The 27,322-nt window shown below is 48.3% G+C and overlaps 1 protein-coding gene across 2 annotated transcripts in view; it reads right to left on the reverse strand.

Annotated features, from left to right (window-relative positions):
* Nucleotides 1-27,322, reverse strand: part of LOC139543181 (constitutive coactivator of PPAR-gamma-like protein 2) — a 128,436-nt gene that overhangs the window by 79,648 nt on the left and 21,466 nt on the right. For both annotated transcript variants that reach the window (XM_071349445.1, XM_071349446.1), the window contains exons 6-7: nt 27,043-27,110; nt 15,900-16,141 (exon numbers count right to left, since the gene is read on the reverse strand). In XM_071349445.1, the coding sequence (XP_071205546.1) occupies nt 15,900-16,141; nt 27,043-27,110 (310 nt within the window). The remainder of the gene's footprint in view (nt 1-15,899; nt 16,142-27,042; nt 27,111-27,322) is intronic.

The raw sequence follows: 27,322 nt of genomic DNA on the forward strand, positions 1-27,322 counted from the left end.
TCACCCAGCACCAACTGGTAGAGTATAGAGGCCATGGTCACCCAGCACCAACTGGTAGAGTATAGAGGCCATGGTCACCCAGCACCAACTGGTAGAGTATAGAGGCCATGGTCACCCAACACCAACTGTAAGAGTATAGAGGCCATGGTCACCCAGCACCAACTGTAAGAGTATAGAGGCCATGGTCACCCAGCACCAACTGGTAGAGTATAGAGGCCATGGTCACCCAGCACCAACTGTTAGAGTACAGAGGCCATGGTCACCCAGCACCAACTGTAAGAGTATAGAGGCCATGGTCACCCAGCACCAACTGTAAGAGTACGGAGGCCATGGTCACCCAGCACCAACTGTAAGAGTATAGAGGCCATGGTCACCCTGCACCAACTGGTAGAGTATAGAGGCCATGGTCACCCTGCACCAACTGTAAGAGTATAGAGGCCATGGTCACCCAACACAACTGTAAGAGTATAGAGGCCATGGTCACCCAGCACCAACTGTTAGAGTATAGAGGCCATGGTCACCCAGCACCAACTGTACGAGTATAGAGGCCATGGTCACCCAGCACCAACTGTAAGAGTATAGAGGCCATGGTCACCCAACACCAACTGTAAGAGTATAGAGGCCATGGTCACCCAGCACCAACTGTAAGAGTATAGAGGCCATGGTCACCCAACACCAACTGTAAGAGTATAGAGGCCATGGTCACCCAACACCAACTGTAAGAGTATAGAGGCCATGATCACCCAGCACCAACTGTACGAGTATAGAGACCATGGTCACCCAACACCAACTGGTAGAGTATAGAGGCCATGGTCACCCAACACCAACTGTACGAGTATAGAGGCCATGGTCACCCAGCACCAACTGTAAGAGTATAGAAGCCATGGTGACCCAGCACCAACTGGTAGAGTATAGAGGCCATGGTCCCCCAACACCAACTGTACGAGTATAGAGGCCATGGTCACCCAGCACCAACTGTAAGAGTATGGGGCCATGGTCACCCAACACCAACTGGTAGAGTATAGAGGCCATGGTCCCCCAGCACCAACTGTACGAGTATAGAGGCCATGGTCACCCAGCACCAACTGTAAGAGTATAGAGGCCATGGTCACCCAACACCAACTGGTAGAGTATAGAGGCCATGGTCCCCCAGCACCAACTGTACGAGTATAGAGGCCATGGTCACCCAGCACCAACTGTAAGAGTATGGGGCCATGGTCACCCAGCACCAACTGTAAGAGTATAGAGGCCATGGTCACCCAGCACCAACTGTAAGAGTACGGAGGCCATGGTCACCCAGCACCAACTGGTAGAGTATAGAGGCCATGGTCACCCAGCACCAACTGTAAGAGTATAGAGGCCATGGTCACCCAGCACCAACTGTAAGAGTATGGAGGCCATGGTCACCCAGCACCAACTGTAAGAGTATAGAGGCCATGGTCACCCAGCACCAACTGTTAGAGTATAGAGGCCATGGTCACCCAGCACCAACTGTTAGAGTACAGAGGCCATGGTCACCCAGCACCAACTGTAAGAGTATAGAGGCCATGGTCACCCAGCACCAACTGTAAGAGTACGGAGGCCATGGTCACCCAGCACCAACTGTAAGAGTATAGAGGCCATGGTCACCCAGCACCAACTGTTAGAGTATAGAGGCCATGGTCACCCAGCACCAACTGTTAGAGTATAGAGGCCATGGTCACCCAGCACCAACTGTAAGAGTATAGAGGCCATGGTCACCCAGCACCAACTGTAAGAGTATGGAGGCCATGGTCACCCAACACCAACTGTAAGAGTATAGAGGCCATGGTCACCCAGCACCAACTGTAAGAGTATAGAGGCCATGGTCACCCAACACCAACTGTAAGAGTATAGAGGCCATGGTCACCCAGCACCAACTGTAAGAGTATAGAGGCCATGGTCACCCAGCACCAACTGTTAGAGTATAGAGGCCATGGTCACCCAGCACCAACTGTAAGAGTATAGAGGCCATGGTCACCCAACACCAACTGTAAGAGTATAGAGGCCATGGTCACCCAGCACCAACTGTAAGAGTACAGAGGCCATGGTCACCCAGCACCAACTGTAAGAGTATAGAGGCCATGGTCACCCAGCACCAACTGTAAGAGTATAGAGGCCATGGTCACCCAGCACCAACTGTAAGAGTACGGAGGCCATGGTCACCCAGCACCAACTGTAAGAGTATAGAGGCCATGGTCACCCAACACCAACTGTAAGAGTATAGAGGCCATGGTCACCCAGCACCAACTGTAAGAGTATAGAGGCCATGGTCACCCAACACCAACTGTAAGAGTATAGAGGCCATGGTAACCCAACACCAACTGTTAGAGTATAGAGGCCATGGTCACCCAGCACCAACTGTAAGAGTATAGAGGCCATGGTCACCCAGCACCAACTGGTAGAGTATAGAGGCCATGGTCACCCAGCACCAACTGGTAGAGTATAGAGGCCATGGTCACCCGGCACCAACTGGTAGAGTATAGAGGCCATGGTCACCCAGCACCAACTGGTAGAGTATAGAGGCCATGGTCACCCAGCACCAACTGGTAGAGTATAGAGGCCATGGTCACCCTGCACCAACTGGTAGAGTATAGAGGCAATGGTCACCCAGCACCAACTGGTAGAGTATAGAGGCCATGGTCCCCCAACACCAACTGGTAGAGTATAGAGGCCATGGTCACCCAGCACCAACTGGTAGAGTATAGAGGCCATGGTCACCCAGCACCAACTGTAAGAGTATAGAGGCCATGGTCACCCAGCACCAACTGGTAGAGTATAGAGGCCATGGTCACCCAGCACCAACTGTAAGAGTATGGAGGCCATGGTCACCCAGCACCAACTGGTAGAGTATAGAGGCCATGGTCCCCCAACACCAACTGTAAGAGTATAGAGGCCATGGTCACCCAGCACCAACTGGTAGAGTATAGAGGCCATGGTCACCCAACACCAACTGTAAGAGTATAGAGGCCATGGTCACCCAGCACCAACTGGTAGAGTATAGAGGCCATGGTCACCCAGCACCAACTGGTAGAGTATAGAGGCCATGGTCACCCAGCACCAACTGTAAGAGTATAGAGGCCATGGTCACCCAGCACCAACTGTAAGAGTACAGAGGCCATGGTCACCCAGCACCAACTGTAAGAGTATAGAGGCCATGGTCACCCAGCACCAACTGTAAGAGTATAGAGGCCATGGTCACCCAGCACCAACTGTAAGAGTATAGAGGCCATGGTAACCCAACACCAACTGGTAGAGTATGGAGGCCATGGTCACCCAGCACCAACTGGTAGAGTATAGAGGCCATGGTCACCCAACACCAACTGTAAGAGTATAGAGGCCATGGTCCCCCAGCACCAACTGTACGAGTATAGAGGCCATGGTCACCCAGCACCAACTGTACGAGTATAGAGGCCATGGTCACCCAGCACCAACTGTAAGAGTATAGAGGCCATGGTCACCCAGCACCAACTGTACGAGTATAGAGGCCATGGTCACCCAGCACCAACTGTAAGAGTATAGAGGCCATGGCCCCCCAGCACCAACTGTAAGAGTATGGAGGCCATGGTCACCCAGCACCAACTGTAAGAATATAGAGGCCATGGTCACCCAGCACCAACTGTAAGAGTATAGAGGCCATGGTCACCCAGCACCAACTGTACGAGTATAGAGGCCATGGTCACCCAGCACCAACTGTTAGAGTATAGAGGCCATGGTCACCCAGCACCAACTGTTAGAGTATAGAGGCCATGGTCCCCCAGCACCAACTGTAAGAGTATATAGGCCATGGTCACCCAGCACCAACTGGTAGAGTATAGAGGCCATGGTCACCCAGCACCAACTGGTAGAGTATAGAGGCCATGGTCACCCAGCACCAACTGGTAGAGTATAGAGGCCATGGTCACCCAGCACCAACTGTACGAGTATAGAGGCCATGGTCACCCAGCACCAACTGTACGAGTATAGAGGCCATGGTCACCCTGCACCAACTGTAAGAGTATAGAGGCCATGGTCCCCCAGCACCAACTGTACGAGTATAGAGGCCATGGTCACCCAGCACCAACTGTAAAAGTATAGAGGCCATGGTCCCCCAGCACCAACTGTACGAGTATAGAGGCCATGGTCACCCAGCACCAACTGTAAGAGTATAGAGGCCATGGTCACCCAGCACCAACTGTACGAGTATAGAGGCCATGGTCACCCAGCACCAACTGTAAGAGTATAGAGGCCATGGTCCCCCAGCACCAATTGTAAGAGTATGGAGGCCATGGTCACCCAGCACCAACTGTAAGAGTATAGAGGCCATGGTCACCCAGCACCAACTGTAAGAGTATAGAAGCCATGGTCACCCAGCACCAACTGTACGAGTATAGAGGCCATGGTCACCCAGCACCAACTGTAAGAGTACAGAGGCCATGGTCACCCAGCACCAACTGTAAGAGTATAGAGGCCATGGTCACCCAGCACCAACTGTAAGAGTATAGAGGCCATGGTCACCCAGCACCAACTGTAAGAGTATAGAGGCCATGGTAACCCAACACCAACTGGTAGAGTATGGAGGCCATGGTCACCCAGCACCAACTGGTAGAGTATAGAGGCCATGGTCACCCAACACCAACTGTAAGAGTATAGAGGCCATGGTCCCCCAGCACCAACTGTACGACTATAGAGGCCATGGTCACCCAGCACCAACTGTACGAGTATAGAGGCCATGGTCACCCAGCACCAACTGTAAGAGTATAGAGGCCATGGTCACCCAGCACCAACTGTACGAGTATAGAGGCCATGGTCACCCAGCACCAACTGTAAGAGTATAGAGGCCATGGCCTCCCAGCACCAACTGTAAGAGTATGGAGGCCATGGTCACCCAGCACCAACTGTAAGAATATAGAGGCCATGGTCACCCAGCACCAACTGTAAGAGTATAGAGGCCATGGTCACCCAGCACCAACTGTACGAGTATAGAGGCCATGGTCACCCAGCACCAACTGTTAGAGTATAGAGGCCATGGTCCCCCAGCACCAACTGTAAGAGTATATAGGCCATGGTCACCCAGCACCAACTGGTAGAGTATAGAGGCCATGGTCACCCAGCACCAACTGGTAGAGTATAGAGGCCATGGTCACCCAGCACCAACTGGTAGAGTATAGAGGCCATGGTCACCCAGCACCAACTGTACGAGTATAGAGGCCATGGTCACCCAGCACCAACTGTACGAGTATAGAGGCCATGGTCACCCTGCACCAACTGTAAGAGTATAGAGGCCATGGTCCCCCAGCACCAACTGTACGAGTATAGAGGCCATGGTCACCCATCACCAACTGTAAGAGTATAGAGGCCATGGTCCCCCAGCACCAACTGTACGAGTATAGAGGCCATGGTCACCCAGCACCAACTGTAAGAGTATAGAGGCCATGGTCACCCAGCACCAACTGTACGAGTATAGAGGCCATGGTCACCCAGCACCAACTGTAAGAGTATAGAGGCCATGGTCCCCCAGCACCAATTGTAAGAGTATGGAGGCCATGGTCCCCCAGCACCAATTGTAAGAGTATGGAGGCCATGGTCACCCAGCACCAACTGTAAGAGTATAGAGGCCATGGTCACCCAGCACCAACTGTAAGAGTATAGAGGCCATGGTCACCCAGCACCAACTGTACGAGTATAGAGGCCATGGTCACCCAGCACCAACTGTTAGAGTATAGAGGCCATGGTCCCACAGCACCAACTGTAAGAGTATAGAGGCCATGGTCACCCAGCACCAACTGTAAGAGTATAGAGGCCATGGTCACCCAGCACCAACTGGTAGAGTATAGAGGCCATGGTCACCCAGCACCAACTGGTAGAGTATAGAGGCCATGGTCCCCCAACACCAACTGGTAGAGTATAGAGGCCATGGTCACCCAGCACCAACTGTAAGAGTATAGAGGCCATGGTCCTCCAATACCAACTGTTAGAGTATAGAGGCCATGGTCACCCAGCACCAACTGTAAGAGTATAGAGGCCATGGTCACCCAGCACCAACTGTAAGAGTATAGAGGCCATGGTCACCCAGCACCAACTGTAAGAGTATAGAGGCCATGGTCACCCAGCACCAACTGTAAGAGTATAGAGGCCATGGTCACCCAGCACCAACTGTAAGAGTATAGAGGCCATGGTAACCCAACACCAACTGGTAGAGTATGGAGGCCATGGTCAACCAGCACCAACTGGTAGAGTATAGAGGCCATGGTCACCCAACACCAACTGTAAGAGTATAGAGGCCATGGTCCCCCAGCACCAACTGTACGAGTATAGAGGCCATGGTCACCCAGCACCAACTGTACGAGTATAGAGGCCATGGTCACCCAGCACCAACTGTAAGAGTATAGAGGCCATGGTCACCCAGCACCAACTGTACGAGTATAGAGGCCATGGTCACCCAGCACCAACTGTAAGAGTATAGAGGCCATGGCCTCCCAGCACCAACTGTAAGAGTATGGAGGCCATGGTCACCCAGCACCAACTGTAAGAATATAGAGGCCATGGTCACCCAGCACCAACTGTAAGAGTATAGAGGCCATGGTCACCCAGCACCAACTGTACGAGTATAGAGGCCATGGTCACCCAGCACCAACTGTTAGAGTATAGAGGCCATGGTCCCCCAGCACCAACTGTAAGAGTATATAGGCCATGGTCACCCAGCACCAACTGGTAGAGTATAGAGGCCATGGTCACCCAGCACCAACTGGTAGAGTATAGAGGCCATGGTCACCCAGCACCAACTGGTAGAGTATAGAGGCCATGGTCACCCAGCACCAACTGTACGAGTATAGAGGCCATGGTCACCCAGCACCAACTGTACGAGTATAGAGGCCATGGTCACCCAGCACCAACTGTAAGAGTATAGAGGCCATGGTTCCCCAGCACCAACTGTACGAGTATAGAGGCCATGGTCACCCAGCACCAACTGTACGAGTATAGAGGCCATGGTCACCCAGCACCAACTGTAAGAGTATAGAGGCCATGGTCCCCCAGCACCAATTGTAAGAGTATGGAGGCCATGGTCACCCAGCACCAACTGTAAGAGTATAGAGGCCATGGTCACCCAGCACCAACTGTAAGAGTATAGAGGCCATGGTCACCCAGCACCAACTGTACGAGTATAGAGGCCATGGTCACCCAGCACCAACTGTTAGAGTATAGAGGCCATGGTCCCACAGCACCAACTGTAAGAGTATAGAGGCCATGGTCACCCAGCACCAACTGGTAGAGTATAGAGGCCATGGTCACCCAGCACCAACTGGTAGAGTATAGAGGCCATGGTCACCCAGCACCAACTGGTAGAGTATAGAGGACATGGTCACCCAGCACCAACTGGTAGAGTATAGAGGCCATGGTCACCCAACACCAACTGTAAGAGTATAGAGGCCATGGTCACCCAGCACCAACTGTAAGAGTATAGAGGCCATGGTCACCCAGCACCAACTGGTAGAGTATAGAGGCCATGGTCACCCAGCACCAACTGTTAGAGTACAGAGGCCATGGTCACCCAGCACCAACTGTAAGAGTATAGAGGCCATGGTCACCCAGCACCAACTGTAAGAGTACGGAGGCCATGGTCACCCAGCACCAACTGTAAGAGTATAGAGGCCATGGTCACCCTGCACCAACTGGTAGAGTATAGAGGCCATGGTCACCCTGCACCAACTGTAAGAGTATAGAGGCCATGGTCACCCAACACCAACTGTAAGAGTATAGAGGCCATGGTCACCCAGCACCAACTGTTAGAGTATAGAGGCCATGGTCACCCAGCACCAACTGTACGAGTATAGAGGCCATGGTCACCCAGCACCAACTGTAAGAGTATAGAGGCCATGGTCACCCAACACCAACTGTAAGAGTATAGAGGCCATGGTCACCCAGCACCAACTGTAAGAGTATAGAGGCCATGGTCACCCAACACCAACTGTAAGAGTATAGAGGCCATGGTCACCCAACACCAACTGTAAGAGTATAGAGGCCATGATCACCCAGCACCAACTGTACGAGTATAGAGACCATGGTCACCCAACACCAACTGGTAGAGTATAGAGGCCATGGTCACCCAACACCAACTGTACGAGTATAGAGGCCATGGTCACCCAGCACCAACTGTAAGAGTATAGAGGCCATGGTGACCCAGCACCAACTGGTAGAGTATAGAGGCCATGGTCCCCCAACACCAACTGTACGAGTATAGAGGCCATGGTCACCCAGCACCAACTGTAAGAGTATGGGGCCATGGTCACCCAACACCAACTGGTAGAGTATAGAGGCCATGGTCCCCCAGCACCAACTGTACGAGTAGAGAGGCCATGGTCACCCAGCACCAACTGTAAGAGTATAGAGGCCATGGTCACCCAACACCAACTGGTAGAGTATAGAGGCCATGGTCCCCCAGCACCAACTGTACGAGTATAGAGGCCATGGTCACCCAGCACCAACTGTAAGAGTATGGGGCCATGGTCACCCAGCACCAACTGTAAGAGTATAGAGGCCATGGTCACCCAGCACCAACTGTAAGAGTACGGAGGCCATGGTCACCCAGCACCAACTGGTAGAGTATAGAGGCCATGGTCACCCAGCACCAACTGTAAGAGTATAGAGGCCATGGTCACCCAGCACCAACTGTAAGAGTATGGAGGCCATGGTCACCCAGCACCAACTGTAAGAGTATAGAGGCCATGGTCACCCAGCACCAACTGTTAGAGTATAGAGGCCATGGTCACCCAGCACCAACTGTTAGAGTACAGAGGCCATGGTCACCCAGCACCAACTGTAAGAGTATAGAGGCCATGGTCACCCAGCACCAACTGTAAGAGTACGGAGGCCATGGTCACCCAGCACCAACTGTAAGAGTATAGAGGCCATGGTCACCCAACACCAACTGTAAGAGTATAGAGGCCATGGTCACCCAGCACCAACTGTAAGAGTATAGAGGCCATGGTCACCCAACACCAACTGTTAGAGTATAGAGGCCATGGTCACCCAGCACCAACTGTAAGAGTATAGAGGCCATGGTCACCCAGCACCAACTGGTAGAGTATAGAGGCCATGGTCACCCAGCACCAACTGGTAGAGTATAGAGGCCATGGTCACCCTGCACCAACTGGTAGAGTATAGAGGCCATGGTCACCCAGCACCAACTGGTAGAGTATAGAGGCCATGGTCACCCAGCACCAACTGGTAGAGTATAGAGGCCATGGTCACCCTGCACCAACTGGTAGAGTATAGAGGCAATGGTCACCCAGCACCAACTGGTAGAGTATAGAGGCCATGGTCCCCCAACACCAACTGGTAGAGTATAGAGGCCATGGTCACCCAGCACCAACTGGTAGAGTATAGAGGCCATGGTCACCCAGCACCAACTGTAAGAGTATAGAGGCCATGGTCACCCAGCACCAACTGGTAGAGTATAGAGGCCATGGTCACCCAGCACCAACTGTAAGAGTATAGAGGCCATGGTCACCCAACACCAACTGTAAGAGTATAGAGGCCATGATCACCCAGCACCAACTGTACGAGTATAGAGACCATGGTCACCCAACACCAACTGGTAGAGTATAGAGGCCATGGTCACCCAACACCAACTGTACGAGTATAGAGGCCATGGTCACCCAGCACCAACTGTAAGAGTATAGAGGCCATGGTGACCCAGCACCAACTGGTAGAGTATAGAGGCCATGGTCCCCCAACACCAACTGTACGAGTATAGAGGCCATGGTCACCCAGCACCAACTGTAAGAGTATGGGGCCATGGTCACCCAACACCAACTGGTAGAGTATAGAGGCCATGGTCACCCAGCACCAACTGGTAGAGTATAGAGGCCATGGTCACCCAGCACCAACTGGTAGAGTATAGAGGCCATGGTCACCCAGCACCAACTGTACGAGTATAGAGGCCATGGTCACCCAGCACCAACTGTACGAGTATAGAGGCCATGGTCACCCTGCACCAACTGTAAGAGTATAGAGGCCATGGTCCCCCAGCACCAACTGTACGAGTATAGAGGCCATGGTCACCCAGCACCAACTGTAAGAGTATAGAGGCCATGGTCCCCCAGCACCAACTGTACGAGTATAGAGGCCATGGTCACCCAGCACCAACTGTAAGAGTATAGAGGCCATGGTCACCCAGCACCAACTGTACGAGTATAGAGGCCATGGTCACCCAGCACCAACTGTAAGAGTATAGAGGCCATGGTCTCCCAGCACCAATTGTAAGAGTATGGAGGCCATGGTCACCCAGCACCAACTGTAAGAGTATAGAGGCCATGGTCACCCAGCACCAACTGTAAGAGTATAGAGGCCATGGTCACCCAGCACCAACTGTACGAGTATAGAGGCCATGGTCACCCAGCACCAACTGTTAGAGTATAGAGGCCATGGTCCCACAGCACCAACTGTAAGAGTATAGAGGCCATGGTCACCCAGCACCAACTGGTAGAGTATAGAGGCCATGGTCACCCAGCACCAACTGGTAGAGTATAGAGGCCATGGTCACCCAGCACCAACTGGTAGAGTATAGAGGCCATGGTCACCCAGCACCAACTGTTAGAGTATAGAGGCCATGGTCACCCAACACCAACTGTACGAGTATAGAGGCCATGGTCACCCAGCACCAACTGTAAGAGTATAGAGGCCATGGTGACCCAGCACCAACTGGTAGAGTATAGAGGCCATGGTCCCCCAACACCAACTGTACGAGTATAGAGGCCATGGTCACCCAGCACCAACTGTAAGAGTATGGGGCCATGGTCACCCAACACCAACTGGTAGAGTATAGAGGCCATGGTCCCCCAGCACCAACTGTACGAGTATAGAGGCCATGGTCACCCAGCACCAACTGTAAGAGTATAGAGGCCATGGTCACCCAACACCAACTGGTAGAGTATAGAGGCCATGGTCCCCCAGCACCAACTGTACGAGTATAGAGGCCATGGTCACCCAGCACCAACTGTAAGAGTATGGGGCCATGGTCACCCAGCACCAACTGTAAGAGTATAGAGGCCATGGTCACCCAGCACCAACTGTAAGAGTACGGAGGCCATGGTCACCCAGCACCAACTGGTAGAGTATAGAGGCCATGGTCACCCAGCACCAACTGTAAGAGTATAGAGGCCATGGTCACCCAGCACCAACTGTAAGAGTATGGAGGCCATGGTCACCCAGCACCAACTGTAAGAGTATAGAGGCCATGGTCACCCAGCACCAACTGTAAGAGTATAGAGGCCATGGTCACCCAGCACCAACTGTTAGAGTATAGAGGCCATGGTCACCCAGCACCAACTGTTAGAGTACAGAGGCCATGGTCACCCAGCACCAACTGTAAGAGTATAGAGGCCATGGTCACCCAGCACCAACTGTAAGAGTACGGAGGCCATGGTCACCCAGCACCAACTGTAAGAGTATAGAGGCCATGGTCACCCAACACCAACTGTAAGAGTATAGAGGCCATGGTCACCCAGCACCAACTGTAAGAGTATAGAGGCCATGGTCACCCAACACCAACTGTAAGAGTATAGAGGCCATGGTCACCCAACACCAACTGTTAGAGTATAGAGGCCATGGTCACCCAGCACCAACTGTAAGAGTATAGAGGCCATGGTCACCCAGCACCAACTGGTAGAGTATAGAGGCCATGGTCACCCAGCACCAACTGGTAGAGTATAGAGGCCATGGTCACCCTGCACCAACTGGTAGAGTATAGAGGCCATGGTCACCCAGCACCAACTGGTAGAGTATAGAGGCCATGGTCACCCAGCACCAACTGGTAGAGTATAGAGGCCATGGTCACCCTGCACCAACTGGTAGAGTATAGAGGCAATGGTCACCCAGCACCAACTGGTAGAGTATAGAGGCCATGGTCCCCCAACACCAACTGGTAGAGTATAGAGGCCATGGTCACCCAGCACCAACTGGTAGAGTATAGAGGCCATGGTCACCCAGCACCAACTGTAAGAGTATAGAGGCCATGGTCACCCAGCACCAACTGGTAGAGTATAGAGGCCATGGTCACCCAGCACCAACTGTAAGAGTATAGAGGCCATGGTCACCCAACACCAACTGTAAGAGTATAGAGGCCATGATCACCCAGCACCAACTGTACGAGTATAGAGACCATGGTCACCCAACACCAACTGGTAGAGTATAGAGGCCATGGTCACCCAACACCAACTGTACGAGTATAGAGGCCATGGTCACCCAGCACCAACTGTAAGAGTATAGAGGCCATGGTGACCCAGCACCAACTGGTAGAGTATAGAGGCCATGGTCCCCCAACACCAACTGTACGAGTATAGAGGCCATGGTCCCCCAGCACCAACTGTACGAGTATAGAGGCCATGGTCACCCAGCACCAACTGTAAGAGTATAGAGGCCATGGTCCCCCAGCACCAACTGTACGAGTATAGAGGCCATGGTCACCCAGCACCAACTGTAAGAGTATAGAGGCCATGGTCACCCAGCACCAACTGTACGAGTATAGAGGCCATGGTCACCCAGCACCAACTGTAAGAGTATAGAGGCCATGGTCTCCCAGCACCAATTGTAAGAGTATGGAGGCCATGGTCACCCAGCACCAACTGTAAGAGTATAGAGGCCATGGTCACCCAGCACCAACTGTAAGAGTATAGAGGCCATGGTCACCCAACACCAACTGTACGAGTATAGAGGCCATGGTCACCCAGCACCAACTGTTAGAGTATAGAGGCCATGGTCCCACAGCACCAACTGTAAGAGTATAGAGGCCATGGTCACCCAGCACCAACTGGTAGAGTATAGAGGCCATGGTCACCCAGCACCAACTGGTAGAGTATAGAGGCCATGGTCACCCAGCACCAACTGGTAGAGTATAGAGGCCATGGTCACCCAGCACCAACTGTTAGAGTATAGAGGCCATGGTCACCCAGCACCAACTGTACGAGTATAGAGGCCATGGTCACCCAGCACCAACTGTAAGAGTATAGAGGCCATGGTCACCCAACACCAACTGTAAGAGTATAGAGGCCATGGTCACCCAGCACCAACTGTAAGAGTATAGAGGCCATGGTCACCCAACACCAACTGTAAGAGTATAGAGGCCATGGTCACCCAACACCAACTGTAAGAGTATAGAGGCCATGGTCACCCAGCACCAACTGTACGAGTATAGAGGCCATGGTCACCCAACACCAACTGGTAGAGTATAGAGGCCATGGTCACCCAACACCAACTGTACGAGTATAGAGGCCATGGTCACCCAGCACCAACTGTAAGAGTATAGAGGCCATGGTGACCCAGCACCAACTGGTAGAGTATAGAGGCCATGGTCCCCCAACACCAACTGTTAGAGTATAGAGGCCATGGTCACCCAACACCAACTGGTAGAGTATAGAGGCCATGGTCCCCCAGCACCAACTGTACGAGTATAGAGGCCATGGTCACCCAGCACCAACTGTAAGAGTATGGAGGCCATGGTCACCCAGCACCAACTGTAAGAGTATAGAGGGCATGGTCCCCCAACACCAACTGTAAGAGTATAGAGGCCATGGTCACCCAGCACCAACTGTAAGAGTATAGAGGCCATGGTCACCCAGCACCAACTGTAAGAGTATGGAGGCCATGGTCACCCAGCACCAACTGTAAGAGTATAGAGGCCATGGTCACCCAGCACCAACTGTAAGAGTATGGAGGCCATGGTCACCCAGCACCAACTGTAAGAGTATAGAGGCCATGGTCACCCAGCACCAACTGTAAGAGTATGGAGGCCATGGTCACCCAGCACCAACTGGTAGAGTATAGAGGCCATGGTCACCCAGCACCAACTGGTAGAGTATAGAGGCCATGGTCCCCCAACACCAACTGTAAGAGTATGGAGACCATGGTCACCCAACACCAACTGTTAGAGTATAGAGGCCATGGTCACCCAACACCAACTGTAAGAGTACGGAGGCCATGGTCACCCAGCACCAACTGTAAGAGTACGGAGGCCATGGTCACCCAGCACCAACTGGTAGAGTATAGAGGCCATGGTCACCCAGCACCAACTGTAAGAGTACGGAGGCCATGGTCACCCAGCACCAACTGGTAGAGTATAGAGGCCATGGTCACCCAGCACCAACTGGTAGAGTATAGAGACCATGGTCACCCAGCACCAACTGTAAGAGTATAGAGGCCATGGTCCCCCAACACCAACTGTAAGAGTATGGAGACCATGGTCACCCAACACCAACTGGTAGAGTATAGAGGCCATGGTCACCCAGCACCAACTCGTAGAGTATAGAGGCCATGGTCCCCCAGCACCAACTGTAAGAGTATAGAGGCCATGGTCCCCCAACACCAACTGGTAGAGTATAGAGGCCATGGTCACCCAACACCAACTGGTAGAGTATAGAGGCCATGGTCACCCAGCACCAACTGTAAGAGTATAGAGGCCATGGTCACCCAGCACCAACTGGTAGAGTATAGAGGCCATGGTCACCCAGCACCAACTGTAAGAGTATAGAGGCCATGGTCACCCAGCACCAACTGGTAGAGTATAGAGGCCATGGTCACCCTGCACCAACTGGTAGAGTATAGAGGCCATGGTCACCCAGCACCAACTGTAAGAGTATAGAGACCATGGTCACCCAACACCAACTGTAAGAGTATAGAGGCCATGGTCACCCTGCACCAACTGGTAGAGTATAGAGGCCATGGTCCCCCAACACCAACTGTAAGAGTATGGAGACCATGGTCACCCAACACCAACTGGTAGAGTATAGAGGCCATGGTCACCCAGCACCAACTGGTAGAGTATAGAGGCCATGGTCCCCCAGCACCAACTGTAAGAGTATAGAGGCCATGGTCCCCCAACACCAACTGGTAGAGTATAGAGGCCATGGTCACCCAACACCAACTGGTAGAGTATAGAGGCCATGGTCACCCAGCACCAACTGTAAGAGTATAGAGGCCATGGTCACCCAGCACCAACTGGTAGAGTATAGAGGCCATGGTCACCCAGCACCAACTGTAAGAGTATAGAGGCCATGGTCACCCAGCACCAACTGGTAGAGTATAGAGGCCATGGTCACCCTGCACCAACTGGTAGAGTATAGAGGCCATGGTCACCCAGCACCAACTGTAAGAGTATAGAGACCATGGTCACCCAACACCAACTGTAAGAGTATAGAGGCCATGGTCACCCTGCACCAACTGGTTGAGTATAGAGGCCATGGTCACCCAACACCAACTGTAAGAGTATAGAGGCCATGGTCACCCAGCACCAACTGGTAGAGTATAGAGGCCATGGTCACCCAGCACCAACTGGTAGAGTATAGAGGCCATGGTCACCCAGCACCAACTGGTATAGTATAGAGGCCATGGTCACCCAGCACCAACTGTAAGAGTACGGAGGCCATGGTCACCCAACATGTCATTAGCATGTCTCAGGAGCGCTTGCCGCGGAAGATCCTGTTTGGCCAGCTACATCTTGGCCGACGGTCTGCAGGGGGGAGATGAAGCTCTACAAGGACCAGCTAAAAACGTTGCTGCAGAAGTGCAACATCAAACCCACAGACCTGGAGGATGCTGCTGCCTACCGTTCCACCTGACGGCAGCTCTTCCAGAGCGGTGTACAGAGGTGGGAGGAGCACAGAGACAGCTAAAACAGCTCAGGAGACATACGACCATGCCTGCCCCCACCAACACAGACTGCACATACCCCACCTGAAATAAAGTTTGTGGATCTTGGATTGGACTATACAGTCACCAAAGAATTCACTGTTAACTCAGAAATAGAAGTCATCATCGGATACGATGGACTTCCATAAGCAACAGGTGTGTGTGTAACAGGTGTATGTGAGTACGTGTAACAGGTGTGTGTGTAACAGGTGTCTTACTGGCTGTTGTCGTTTGGTTCGTCTCCATCGGAGGAAGATGATGGCGAGTGGGAGGGGCCAGAGGGAGCGGACGTGTGGTGATTCGTTAATCTACTTCCTCCATGATCATATGGAGCCGACCAATCCGTGTAGCCCATTGTCCCAGACAGCGAATCGTTGCAGTCCGGCAGGGGGGGAAGGTTCTGGAACAGAGAGGCGTGGCCTGGTCCACACGGAGCATTCCGATAGGGTGGTTTTACCCCCTGGGGAGGAAACACACGGTGTTTCTTAATATGCATACTATCGTGCTCCATGCTCCAAGTGCATTCTCCCACCACGTTCTCTTCAGTACGTTCTTGTGATGACGAGAGTGTGGAGAACATGTAAAACATGACATTAGAGCAGCACTCCCTCTACTGTATTACCTCACGCTGAGCAGCACTCCCTCTACTGTTTTACCTCACGCTGAGCAGCACTCTCCCTACTGTATTACCTCACGCTGAGCAGCACTCCCCCTACTGTATTACCTCACTCTGAGCAGCACTCCCCCTACTGTATTACCTCACTCTGAGCAGCACTCCCTCTACTGTATTACCTCACGCTGAGCAGCACTCCCCCTACTGTATTACCTCACGCTGAGCAGCACTCCCTCTACTGTATTACCTCACGCTGAGCAGCACTCCCCCTACTGTATTACCTCACGCTGCACCTCCCCATTCACTGACCCTTCTCGCAGCCAGGACAATGGCAACAATAGACAAAACAAGATAAACAAAAATCAAACATTTTAATCGTAAGCCAGCTAGCTAGTTACACAGGAAAAAATGATCTAAAACTAATGTAACGCAAGGTACAGTAGATTCTTCATGGCCATCGGGCTCGCTAACAGTAGTAGCTAGCCAGTTAGCTATAATGATTTACCTTGGGCTTGAGACCTACGCACACTACAGTGGGTATTGTAGGCAGGTAAACCATGCCAAAATTAACACAGAATGTATTTATTAACGTATCAAGATCAAATAGTGTAGTGAGGCGACATATGAGATGTGAACAGGCAACATTTCATTCCCAGGTTGGAGTGTATTTTCTCTCACTTCAGCTCAAATAAGGGCCACCATTGATTTCAAGAAAATTATCATAACTTTTTATGTGGTTACGTCATATTTCTTTGCGTTCTTTCTGTTGAAGTTTGCATCGATGCTTAAAAATATGTACACACAGAGCAGGCATTCGAAAAGTGCCCTCCGTGCTCCGTCTCGCATACTTTGATGTGGACTTATACACCGACCCTACCGTGTTCCGATTTGCCAAGTATGCATTTTGAAAAACACCCACAGAGAGAGCGCACGACCGCGAGCCAGAGAGAGAGACTAAATGTGACCCGTTTCAGGAAACTAGTCGTATTTTGCACATCACTACTTCACAGGACAGGCAAAACATTTTTTGATCAAAAAGCTTTTTTGGCAGAAATGCCTTCTGGAACATGTGAACTTTCATGTTCCTTAATAGCAAAGTTGTATTCCAACTGTAAATAAGAAATACAATTGTTAAATTACGAGCCTAGTTGGTTTAGCCACGGAAAAAGACAGGAACTTTGGCTGAGCTAATGCATGGGCAGGACATGCTGGGAGAAGAGTTCTGATTGGTCGGCCATGTCACATGCTTCGGTCTATAACGTGAGCTGCTCAGTATGTGTTGATAGTCCTTTCTACCACAGAACGATATAACGTTAGCCATTGAGAACTGAAAAAGTTGCTACTTTTTTCAACAACATTGATGCCCTGAAATTAGCAGGTGCTGTTGACAAATCAGTCCTAGCTTCAAGCTCCTTGGTGTCCACATCAACAAACGATCATGGTCCAAATACACCAAGACGGTCGTGAAGCGGGCATGACCACACCTAGTCTCCCTCAGGAGACTGAAAATATTTGGCATGGGTCCCCAGATCCTAAAAAAAAAATGTTTTTGTTTGTTTTCAGTTTATTTTTTGTAAACACTTTTTACAATGCCTGTTGTATTTGCCGCATGTGACAAATAAAATTTGATTTGGAAAAAGTTGTGATGGGCTACTTTCTGCACACGCCATGGTCAGCGTGAAACAGAGTGACTTGACAACGCCGGCCTAACAAGATGCAGCTACAAACAGAACGGAGTTAAATGGTTCCAGTCTGTTGTGAAGATCCAATTCAGTCAGAAAGTCATTTTCACTGCAAGTTAAAGCTGTTAGCCAGCTGGAGAACATTAGCTTGCTGACACGCTAGCTAATGTTACATGTATGATCTGTGTAGAAACATTATTCTAATCAGATATCCATTTTCATTGATATTTATAGCCTAAATATTTGCCAGCTAACATTGAACCTAGTTGGTTAGCTTTAGCTACCTTTAGCTATACCTGGTTCATTGTTTAGCTAGCTAGCTACCTAGCTAGCTACATGTTTAAACAAAAGACTTCACCAGATGATTACATGACCCATCAAGTTAGCCAGGTGTGTCTGAGTGTGATTACAGCCATCTATTGTATTACATGAACATGTCTAGACAATAGAGACCCATCCACTTAGCTCAGGGATTCTGAAACTTTTTCAGCCTGGGACCCAAATACAAATGTGTGTTTTTATAGGACCCAAGCTTATGAAAACATGCAACTGTACATAAATATGGTACATTACACTGTTATTTGTTTTAGGCTGACAAAAGGGCAATGTAATACCCATATACTGTATATAGCCATTCATGTTTATTTTCCCCCATTAAAAACACTGACATATCTGTCTAGGTTCGAATTGTTGCTGTTAAAATACCACAAATGATTTACATTCTGAACTAGAAAAAAACGGATTGATCACATCACACAGATGTATAACAGAACACACACAGTCCTAATGAGGTGTGTGGCTGGTTGAACTTTTCAACAAGCAGGTCTATTCTGGGCTCAGTTTGAGACAGTGCAACCCTCAGGTCATGTACAGTATTGAGTCTGTTTCTGTACTTGTTGTTTAAGTATGCCAGAATTGAAAACCCTGACTCACATAGGTTATGTGGTGCCAAACTGGATCAGAACATCTACTGCTTTCTCAGTCAGGCAGGAGGCCGCTTCCTGCTGTAGATGAGCTTCCCAGAACTGTGTGAGAGTGTTTGCCTCAAAAAGCATCTTACTTCAATTAGTTTATTCCAGTTCAGAAAAAAAACTACTTGTATTTTAACAGTTCCAACAGACTTGTTTTCAACAAACATTTATACAGTAAAATGTACAGTAGGGCTGTTTGTACATCTTCATATGTACTGTTACTTAGCTAGCTAGCTATGGCTAACATTCGCCAGCTAGCTACTAGCTGTGTACAAGGGGATTGTTTGAAAGAGAAACACTACTAGGAGAGAGAGTACTCCCTTATTTCTGCTGATCATCACCTGTTATTAAGTGACAACAATGTCTTGCTAGCTGACTTACTTGTCCACTGTCAAAGCACTGCTTCCTGAAGCGTTCTGCCCTGTTCTGAAAGAACTCCCTGGGTTTACCAGGAATGGGAGAAGGTCATGTGGTCTGATGAGACATAAATAGAGCTTTTTGGTCTAAACTCCACTCGCCGTGTTTGGAGGAAGAAGAAGGATGAGTACAACCCCAAGAACACCATCCCAACCGTGAAGCATGGAGGTGGAAACATCATTCTTTGGGGATGCTTTTCTGCAAAGGGGACAATACGACTGCACCGTATTGAGGGGAGGATGGATGGGGCCATGTATCGCGAGATCTTGGCCTTCCCTCAGTAAGAGCATTGAAGATGGGTCGTGGCTGGGTCTTCCAGCATGACAACGACCCGAAACACACAGCCAGGGCAACTAAAGAGTGGCTCCGTAAGAAGCATCTCAAGGTCCTGGAGTGGCCTAGCCAGTCTCCAGACCTGAACCCAATAGAAAATCTTTGGAGGGAGCTGAAAGTCCGTATTGCCCAGCGACAGCCCCGAAACCTGAAGGATCTGGAGAAGGTCTGTATGGAGGAGTGGGCCAAAATCCCTGCTGCAGTGTGTGCAAACCTGGTCAAGAACTACAGGAAACGTATGATCTCTGTAATTGCAAACAAAGGTATCTGTACCAAATAATAAGTTCTGCTTTTCTGATGTATCAAATACTTATGTCATGCAATAAAATGCTAATTAATTACTTAAAAATCATACAATGTGATTTTCTGGATTTTTGTTTTAGATTCCGTCTCTCACAGTTGAAGTGTACCTATAATAAAAATTACAGACCTCTACATGCTTTGTAAGTAGGAAAACCTGCAAAATCGGCAGTGTATCAAATACTTCTCCCCACTGTAGGTCTGTAGCAGTTTGGTTCTAGAGTGTCTCCCCTTTGAAGAGGGGGATGACCGCAGCAGGTTGCCAGTCTTTGGGGATCTCAGACGATACGAAAGAGAGGTTGAACAGGCCAGTAATATGGGTTGCAACAATTTCGGCGGATAATTTTAGGAAGAGAGGGTCCAGATTGTCTAGCCCGGTTGATTTGTAGGGGTCCAGATTTTTGCAGAACTTTCAGAACATCAGCTATCTGGATTTGGGTGAAGGAAAAATGGGGAGGCTTGGGCAAGTTGCAGTGAGGGGTGCAGTGCTGTTGACCGGGGTAGGGGTAGCCAGGTGGAAAGCATGGCCAGCCGTAGAAAAATGCTTCTTGAAATTCTCAATTATAGTGGATTTATCAGTGATAAGTGTTTCCTAGCCTCAATGCAGTAGGCAGCTGGGAGGAGGTGCTCTTATTCAACATGGACTTTACAGTGCCCCATGTAATATAGCCTACACCTTCACAATAAGTCCATGATTTATTTTAGACAGGTCTAAAGAAACATATGAAGAAAATGTAGTCTATTTCAGAAGAACAGAAAAGCATACTCTGAGTTGTCCGTATTGTTAGGCCCTGGGGTGTGGCTATGCCAAATGGCTGTGGGCTACACTAGTTAATTTAGCAGTGTTAAGTTCTACAGGGTAAAAACTGACAGACGACCCAGAGCTCAAACCAAGTTTATTCACCCAGGTCAGACACCTGAACAAAGACATGTTCCCACAAGCACAAGTATACAGTTGAAGTCGGAAGTTTACATACACTTAGGTTGGAGTCATTAAAACTCATTTTTCAACCACTCCACAAATTTCTTGTTAACAAACTATAGTTTTGGTAAGTCGGTTAGGGTTAATCTGTGTGCATGACAAGTAATTTTTCCAACAATTGTTTACAGTTTTACACTAATTCACTGTATCACAATTCCAGTGGGTCAGAAGTTTACATACACTAAATTGACCGTGCCTTTAAACAGCTTGGAACATTCCAGAAAATGCTATGGCTTCAGAAGCTTCTGATAGGCTAACTGACATCATTTGAGTCAATTGGAGGTGTACCTGTGAATGTATTTCAAGGCCTACCTTCAAACTCAGTGCCTCTTTGCTTAACATCATGGGAAAATCAAAATAAAATCAGCCAAGACCTCAGAGAAAATTGTAGACCTCCACAAGTCTGGTACATCCTTGGGAGCAATTTCCAAACGCAGGAAGGTACCACGTTAATCTGTACAAACAATAGTACACAAGTATAAACACCATGGGACCACGCAGCCGTCATACCGCTCAGGAAGGAGACGCGTTCTGTCCCCTAGAGATGAACGTACTTTGGTGCGAAAAGTGCAAATCAATCCCAGAACAGCAGCAAAGGACCTTGTGAAGATGCTGGAGGAAACAGGTACAAAAGTATCTATATCCACAGTAAAACGAGTCCTATGTCGACATAACCTGAAAGGCCGCTCAGCAAGGAAGAAGCAACTGCTCCAAATCCGGCATAAAAAAAAAACAGACTACGGTTTGCAACTGCACATGGGGACAAAGATCGTACTTTTTTGAGAAATGTCCTCTGGTCGGATGAAACAAAAATAGAACTGTTTGGTCATAATGTCCATCGTTATGTTTGGAGGGAAAAGGGGGAGGCTTGCAAGCCGAAGAACACCATCCCAACCGTGAAGCACAGGGGTGGCAACATCATGTTGTGGGGGTGCTTTCCTGCAGGAGGGACTGGTGCACTTCACAAAATAGATGGCATCATGAGGGAGGAAAATTATGTGGATATTTTGAAGCAGCATCTCAAGACATCAGTCAGGAAGTTAAAGCTTGGTCGCAAATGGGTCTTCCAAATGAACAATGACCCCAAGCATACTTCCAAAGTTGTGGCAAAATGGCTTAGGACAACAAAGTCGAGGTATTGGAGTGGCCATAACAAAGCCCTGACCTCAATCCTATAGAAAATGTGGGCAGAACTGAAAAAGCGTGTGCGAGCAAGGAGGCCTACAAACCTGACTCAGTTACACCAGCTCTGTCAGGAGGAATGGGCCAAAAATCACCCAACTTATTGTGGGAAGTTTGTGGAAGGCTACCCGAAACATTTGACCCAAGTTAAACAATTTAAAGGCAATGCTACCAAACACTAATTGAATGTATGTAAACTTCTGACCCACTGGGAATGTGATGAAAGAAATAAAAGCTGAAATAAATCATTCTCTCTACTATTATTGTGACATTTCACATTCTTAAAATAAAGTGGTGATCCTAACTAACCTAAGACAGGGAATGTTTACTAGGATTAAATGTCAGGAATTGTGAAAAACTGAGTTTAAATGTATTTGGCTTTTATCAAGTTTATCAAGACATTTTGCAGGAGAATGTAAGGCTTTCTGTCCTCCAATTGAAGCTCAACAGAAGTTGGGTGATGCAACAGGACAACGACCCAAAACACAGAAGTAAATCAACAGAATGGCTTCAACAGAAGAAAATACCCCCTCTGGAGTGGCCCAGTCAGAGTCGTGACCTCAACCCGATTGAGATGCTGTAGCATGACCTCAAGAGAGCAGTTCAGACATCCCAAGAATATTGTTGAACTGAAACAGTTTTGTAAAGAGGAATGGTCCAATATTCCTCCTGACCGTTGTGCAGGTCTGATCCACAACTACAGAAAACGTTTGGTTGAGGTATTGCTGCCAAAGGAGGGTCAACCAGTTAAATCCAAGGTTTCACATACTTTTTCCACCCTGCACTGTGAATGTTTACACAGTGTTCAATAAAGACATGAAAACGTATAATTGTTTGTTATTAGTTTAAGCAGACTGTGTCCATTGTTGTGACCTAGATGAAGATCAGATCAAATTTTATGACCAATTTATGCAGAAATCGAGGTATTTCCAAAGGGTTCACATACTTTTTCTTGTCTGTCTGTCTCTCTGTGAAAATGACTAAATCAGATTATGATTTTTTACCTGAAATCTTTCCTTATTGTAGGCTACTACTTTAAGTCTTGAAATCTTTGGTTGTTTACTACACTACTCATTCTGTTTAGCACATGGCCTCACATGTTAATCCTTAAAGAGATGAGTGGGGCTAATGCTTAAGAGGGTGTGAACGATGCTGAATGGGTGTAGACAAAGAAGAGCTCTCCAGTACATGTACCCAAATGTTCAAGTGACATCCTCCAAAGTGGGGTTACAAGTTTAACAACTTTCAAAGCTGAATTACTTTCCCATTTTCTTCAACTGCAGTGTATGATACTATTTTAGAGCTCTGTAAAATTGTAAATTTACAAAGTATTTTTCAAATTAGAACCCATGAACAGAAGTCTAATTTACATAAGTATTCACACCCCTTTGATATGACACCGCAAATTGAGCTCAGGTGCATCCAATTTATTTTGATCATCCTTGAGATGTCACTACAACTTGGAGTCCACCTGTGGCCAATTCCAATGTTTGGACATTATTTAGAAACAAAAACACAGGTTTATTTAACTTCACTAGGGTAGGGGGCAGCATTCGGGATTTTGGATAAAAAGCGTGCCCAAATTAAACTGCCTGCTACACTCAGGCATATAATTAGTAGATTTGGATAGAACACTCTAAAGTTTCCAAAACTGTTAAAATAATGTCTGAGTATAACAGAACTGATATGGCAGGCAAAAAACTGAGGAAAATCCAACCAGGAAGCACTATTATTTTGAAAGGCTGTTTTTCCAGTTCACGAGCTCTATGGCTTCCTCTACATGTGGCCAGTCTTTAGGCATTGTTTCAGGCTTTTACTCTGAAAAATGAGGGATACACAGCACTTTCAATGAGAGGCCAGTGGAAATTTCCAGACATCAGCTATGTGCCTGATCGGGAACGCGCCTTTCTTGTTTGTCCTTTCCTATTGACAAAGCTTTTGTCCGGTTGAAATATTATTGATTATTTATGACAAAAACAACCAGAGAATTGATTTTAAACATCGTTTGGCATGTTTCTACTAACGTTTATTGTACTTTAAAAAAACTTTTCGTCTGGACTTAGGAAAGGATGTTTTTGGTCATAAAGAGGGACATTATTGAACAAAACAAACATGTATTGTCTAACATGGAGACCTGGGAGTGCCACCAGATGAAGATCTAAGGTAAGTGATTCATTTTAATGCTATTTCTGACTTTTGTGAGCCCTCTTCTTGGCTGGAAAATGGCTGTATGGGTTTCTGTAGCTAGGCGTTGACCTAACATAATCGCAAAGTGTGCTTTGAAATCTGACACAGCGGTTCCATTAAGGAGAAGTTTATCTTCATTCGTATGTTTAACACTTGTATCTTTTATCAATGTTTATGATGAGTATTTCTGTTATTTGATGTGGCTCTCTGCACTTTCACCAGATGTTTGTTTGAGACAATGCATTTCTGAACATAACGCCAATGCAAACTGAGATTTTTGTATATAAACTTTATCGAACAAAACATACATGCATTCTGTCCTATGAGTGCCATCTGATGAAGATCAAAGTTTAGTGATTCATTTAAATCGCTATTTCTGACTTTTGTGAGCCCTCTCCTTGGCTGGAAAATGGCTGTATGGTTTTCTGTGACTAGGTGCTGACCTAACATAATCGCAAGGTGTGCTTTCGCCGTAAAGCCTTTTTGAAATCAGACACTGTGGCTGGATTAACAAGAAGTTTTAAAATGGTGTATAATACTTGTATGTTTGAGGAATTTTAATTCTGAGATTTGTTGTTTTGAATTTGGTGCCCTGCAATTTCACTGGCTAGCGTCCCACTTGTACCAGAGAGGTTAAGGTCCCACAGTTGACAGTGCATGTCAGAGCAGAAACCATACCATGAAGTACAAGGAAATGGCCAGAGAGCTCCTAGAAAGAATTGTGATGAGGCGTATACACTACATGACCAAAAGTGTGGGGACACCTGCTCGTCGAACATCTCATTCCAAAATCACAGGCATTAACATGGAGTTGGTTCCCCTTTGCTGTTATAAACAGCCTCCACTCTTCTGGGAAGGTTTTTCACTAGATGTTGGAACTTGCTTCCCTTCAGCCACGAGCATTAGTGAGATCGGCACGGATGTTGGGAAATTAGGCCTGGCTCGCAGGTCGCGTTCCAATTCATCCCAAAGGTGTTCGATTGGGGTTAAGTTCAGGGCTCTGCGCAGGCCAGTCAAGTTCTTCCACAACGATCGACAAACTATTTCTGTATGGACCTCGCTTTGTGCACGGGGGCATTGTCATGCTGAAACAGGAAAAGGCCTTCCCCAAACTGTTGCCACAAAGTTGGAAGCACAGAATTGTCTAGAATGTTTTTGTATGCTGTAGTGTTAAGATTTCAAATCAAAATCAAATCAAATTCCCTTCATTGGAACTATGGGGCCTAGCCCAAACCATGGAAAACAGCCCCAGACCATTATTCCTCCTCCAAACTTTAGTTGGCATTATGCATTGGGGCAGGTAGCGTTCTCCTGGCATCCGCCAAACCCAGACTGGTCCGTCCGACTGCCAGATAGTGATGCGTGATTCATCACGCCAGAGAACGCCTTTTCACTGCTCGGGAGTCCAATGGTGATTCATCACTCCAGAGAGTCCAATGGCGGTGCGCTTTACACCACTCCAGCCAACACTTGGAATTGCGCATGGTGATCTTAGGCTTGTGTGCAGCTGCTCTGCCATGGAAAACCATTTCATGAAGCTCCCGACAAACAGTTAATGTGCTGACGTTGCTTCCAGAACTGACAAGCTGACGTTGCTTTGCAGTTTGGAACTCGGCAGTGAGTGTTGTAACCGAGGACAGACAATTTTTACGTGCTACACGGTCCCGTTCTGTGAGCTAGTGTGGCCTACCATTTCACAGCTGAGTCGTTGTTGCTCCTACCCAGACTGCCTAGAACTGGCTATCGGACCAAACGGGCAAGGACCTTGGTCAGGGAGATGACCAAGAACCCAATTACCACTCTGACAGAGTTCATTGGCTGAGATAGGTTTTTTTTTTCTGTCAGAAGGATTTAAGTGGAGAGTGGCCAGACAGAAGCCACTCCTGAGAAAAAGGCACATGACAGCCTGCCTGTCATGTGAAGGCATGTGAAGGACTTAAAGCATAAGGCGAAAGATTGTGGTCTGATAAGACAAACATTTTATAAAAAAATTACTTTTCGGCCTCAATGCAAAGCGCTATTTCTGTCACCCGTCTAACACCATCCCTACCGTGTACGGTGGTGGCAGCATCATGCTATGGGGATGCTTTTCAGCGTCAGGGACTTATAGACTGGTAAAGATAGAGGGGGAAATGAATGGAGCCAAATACAGGCAAATCCTTGATGACAACTTGCTTCAGAGTGCAAACGACCTTAGACTGGGGCGAAGATGTATGTTCCAACATGACAATGACCCCAAGCATACAGCCAAAGCAATGCTGGACCAGCTTCAGAACAATAATGATAATGCCCTTGAATGGCCCAGCCAAAGCCCAGACTTGAATCCAATTGAAAATCTGCGGAAAGACTTGAAGATTGCTGTTCACCGCCACTCCCAATCTAACTTAACATAGCTTGAGAAAATCCACAAATCCAGATGTACAAAGCTGATATACCCAAGATGACTGAAAGCTGTTTCTACAAAGTATTGCCTAGGGGGTGTGAATATGTATGTAAATTCATTATCTGTATTTTGTTTTCAATAAATGAACAAACATTTCTATAAACTTATTTTGACTTTGTCATTATGGGGTATTGTGTGTAGATCGGTGAGACATTTTTTAAATACATTTTTAACTTCGGTTGTAACAACTAAATGAGGAATAAATAAAAGTGTATGAATACTTTCTGAAGGATCAGAGATGTGACTCCTACCTGGTTCGTTCCAGGCTGCATTGCCCCCATGTGGCCAGGAAGACTGCCAAAAGGAGCCGGACCAAACCCTGGCACCACACACAGAAAGACAAAATGACACATCCAGTTAAGCAAGCCTAACGATTTCAGAGGAAAAGCACTTGTTTTCACACTACAGTAGATATGACTGGCAGGTGCCTTAGCCCAGTGCTTCTCAGTACTCTACTCAAGAACCCACAGACACCTCAATGTTGTTGGGACCAGCTGATTCAACTAGTCAGGGGCTGGAACATTAGTTGAC

This window comes from Salvelinus alpinus, chromosome 17 (assembly GCF_045679555.1).
Source record: "Salvelinus alpinus chromosome 17, SLU_Salpinus.1, whole genome shotgun sequence".
NCBI lineage: Eukaryota > Metazoa > Chordata > Actinopteri > Salmoniformes > Salmonidae > Salvelinus > Salvelinus alpinus.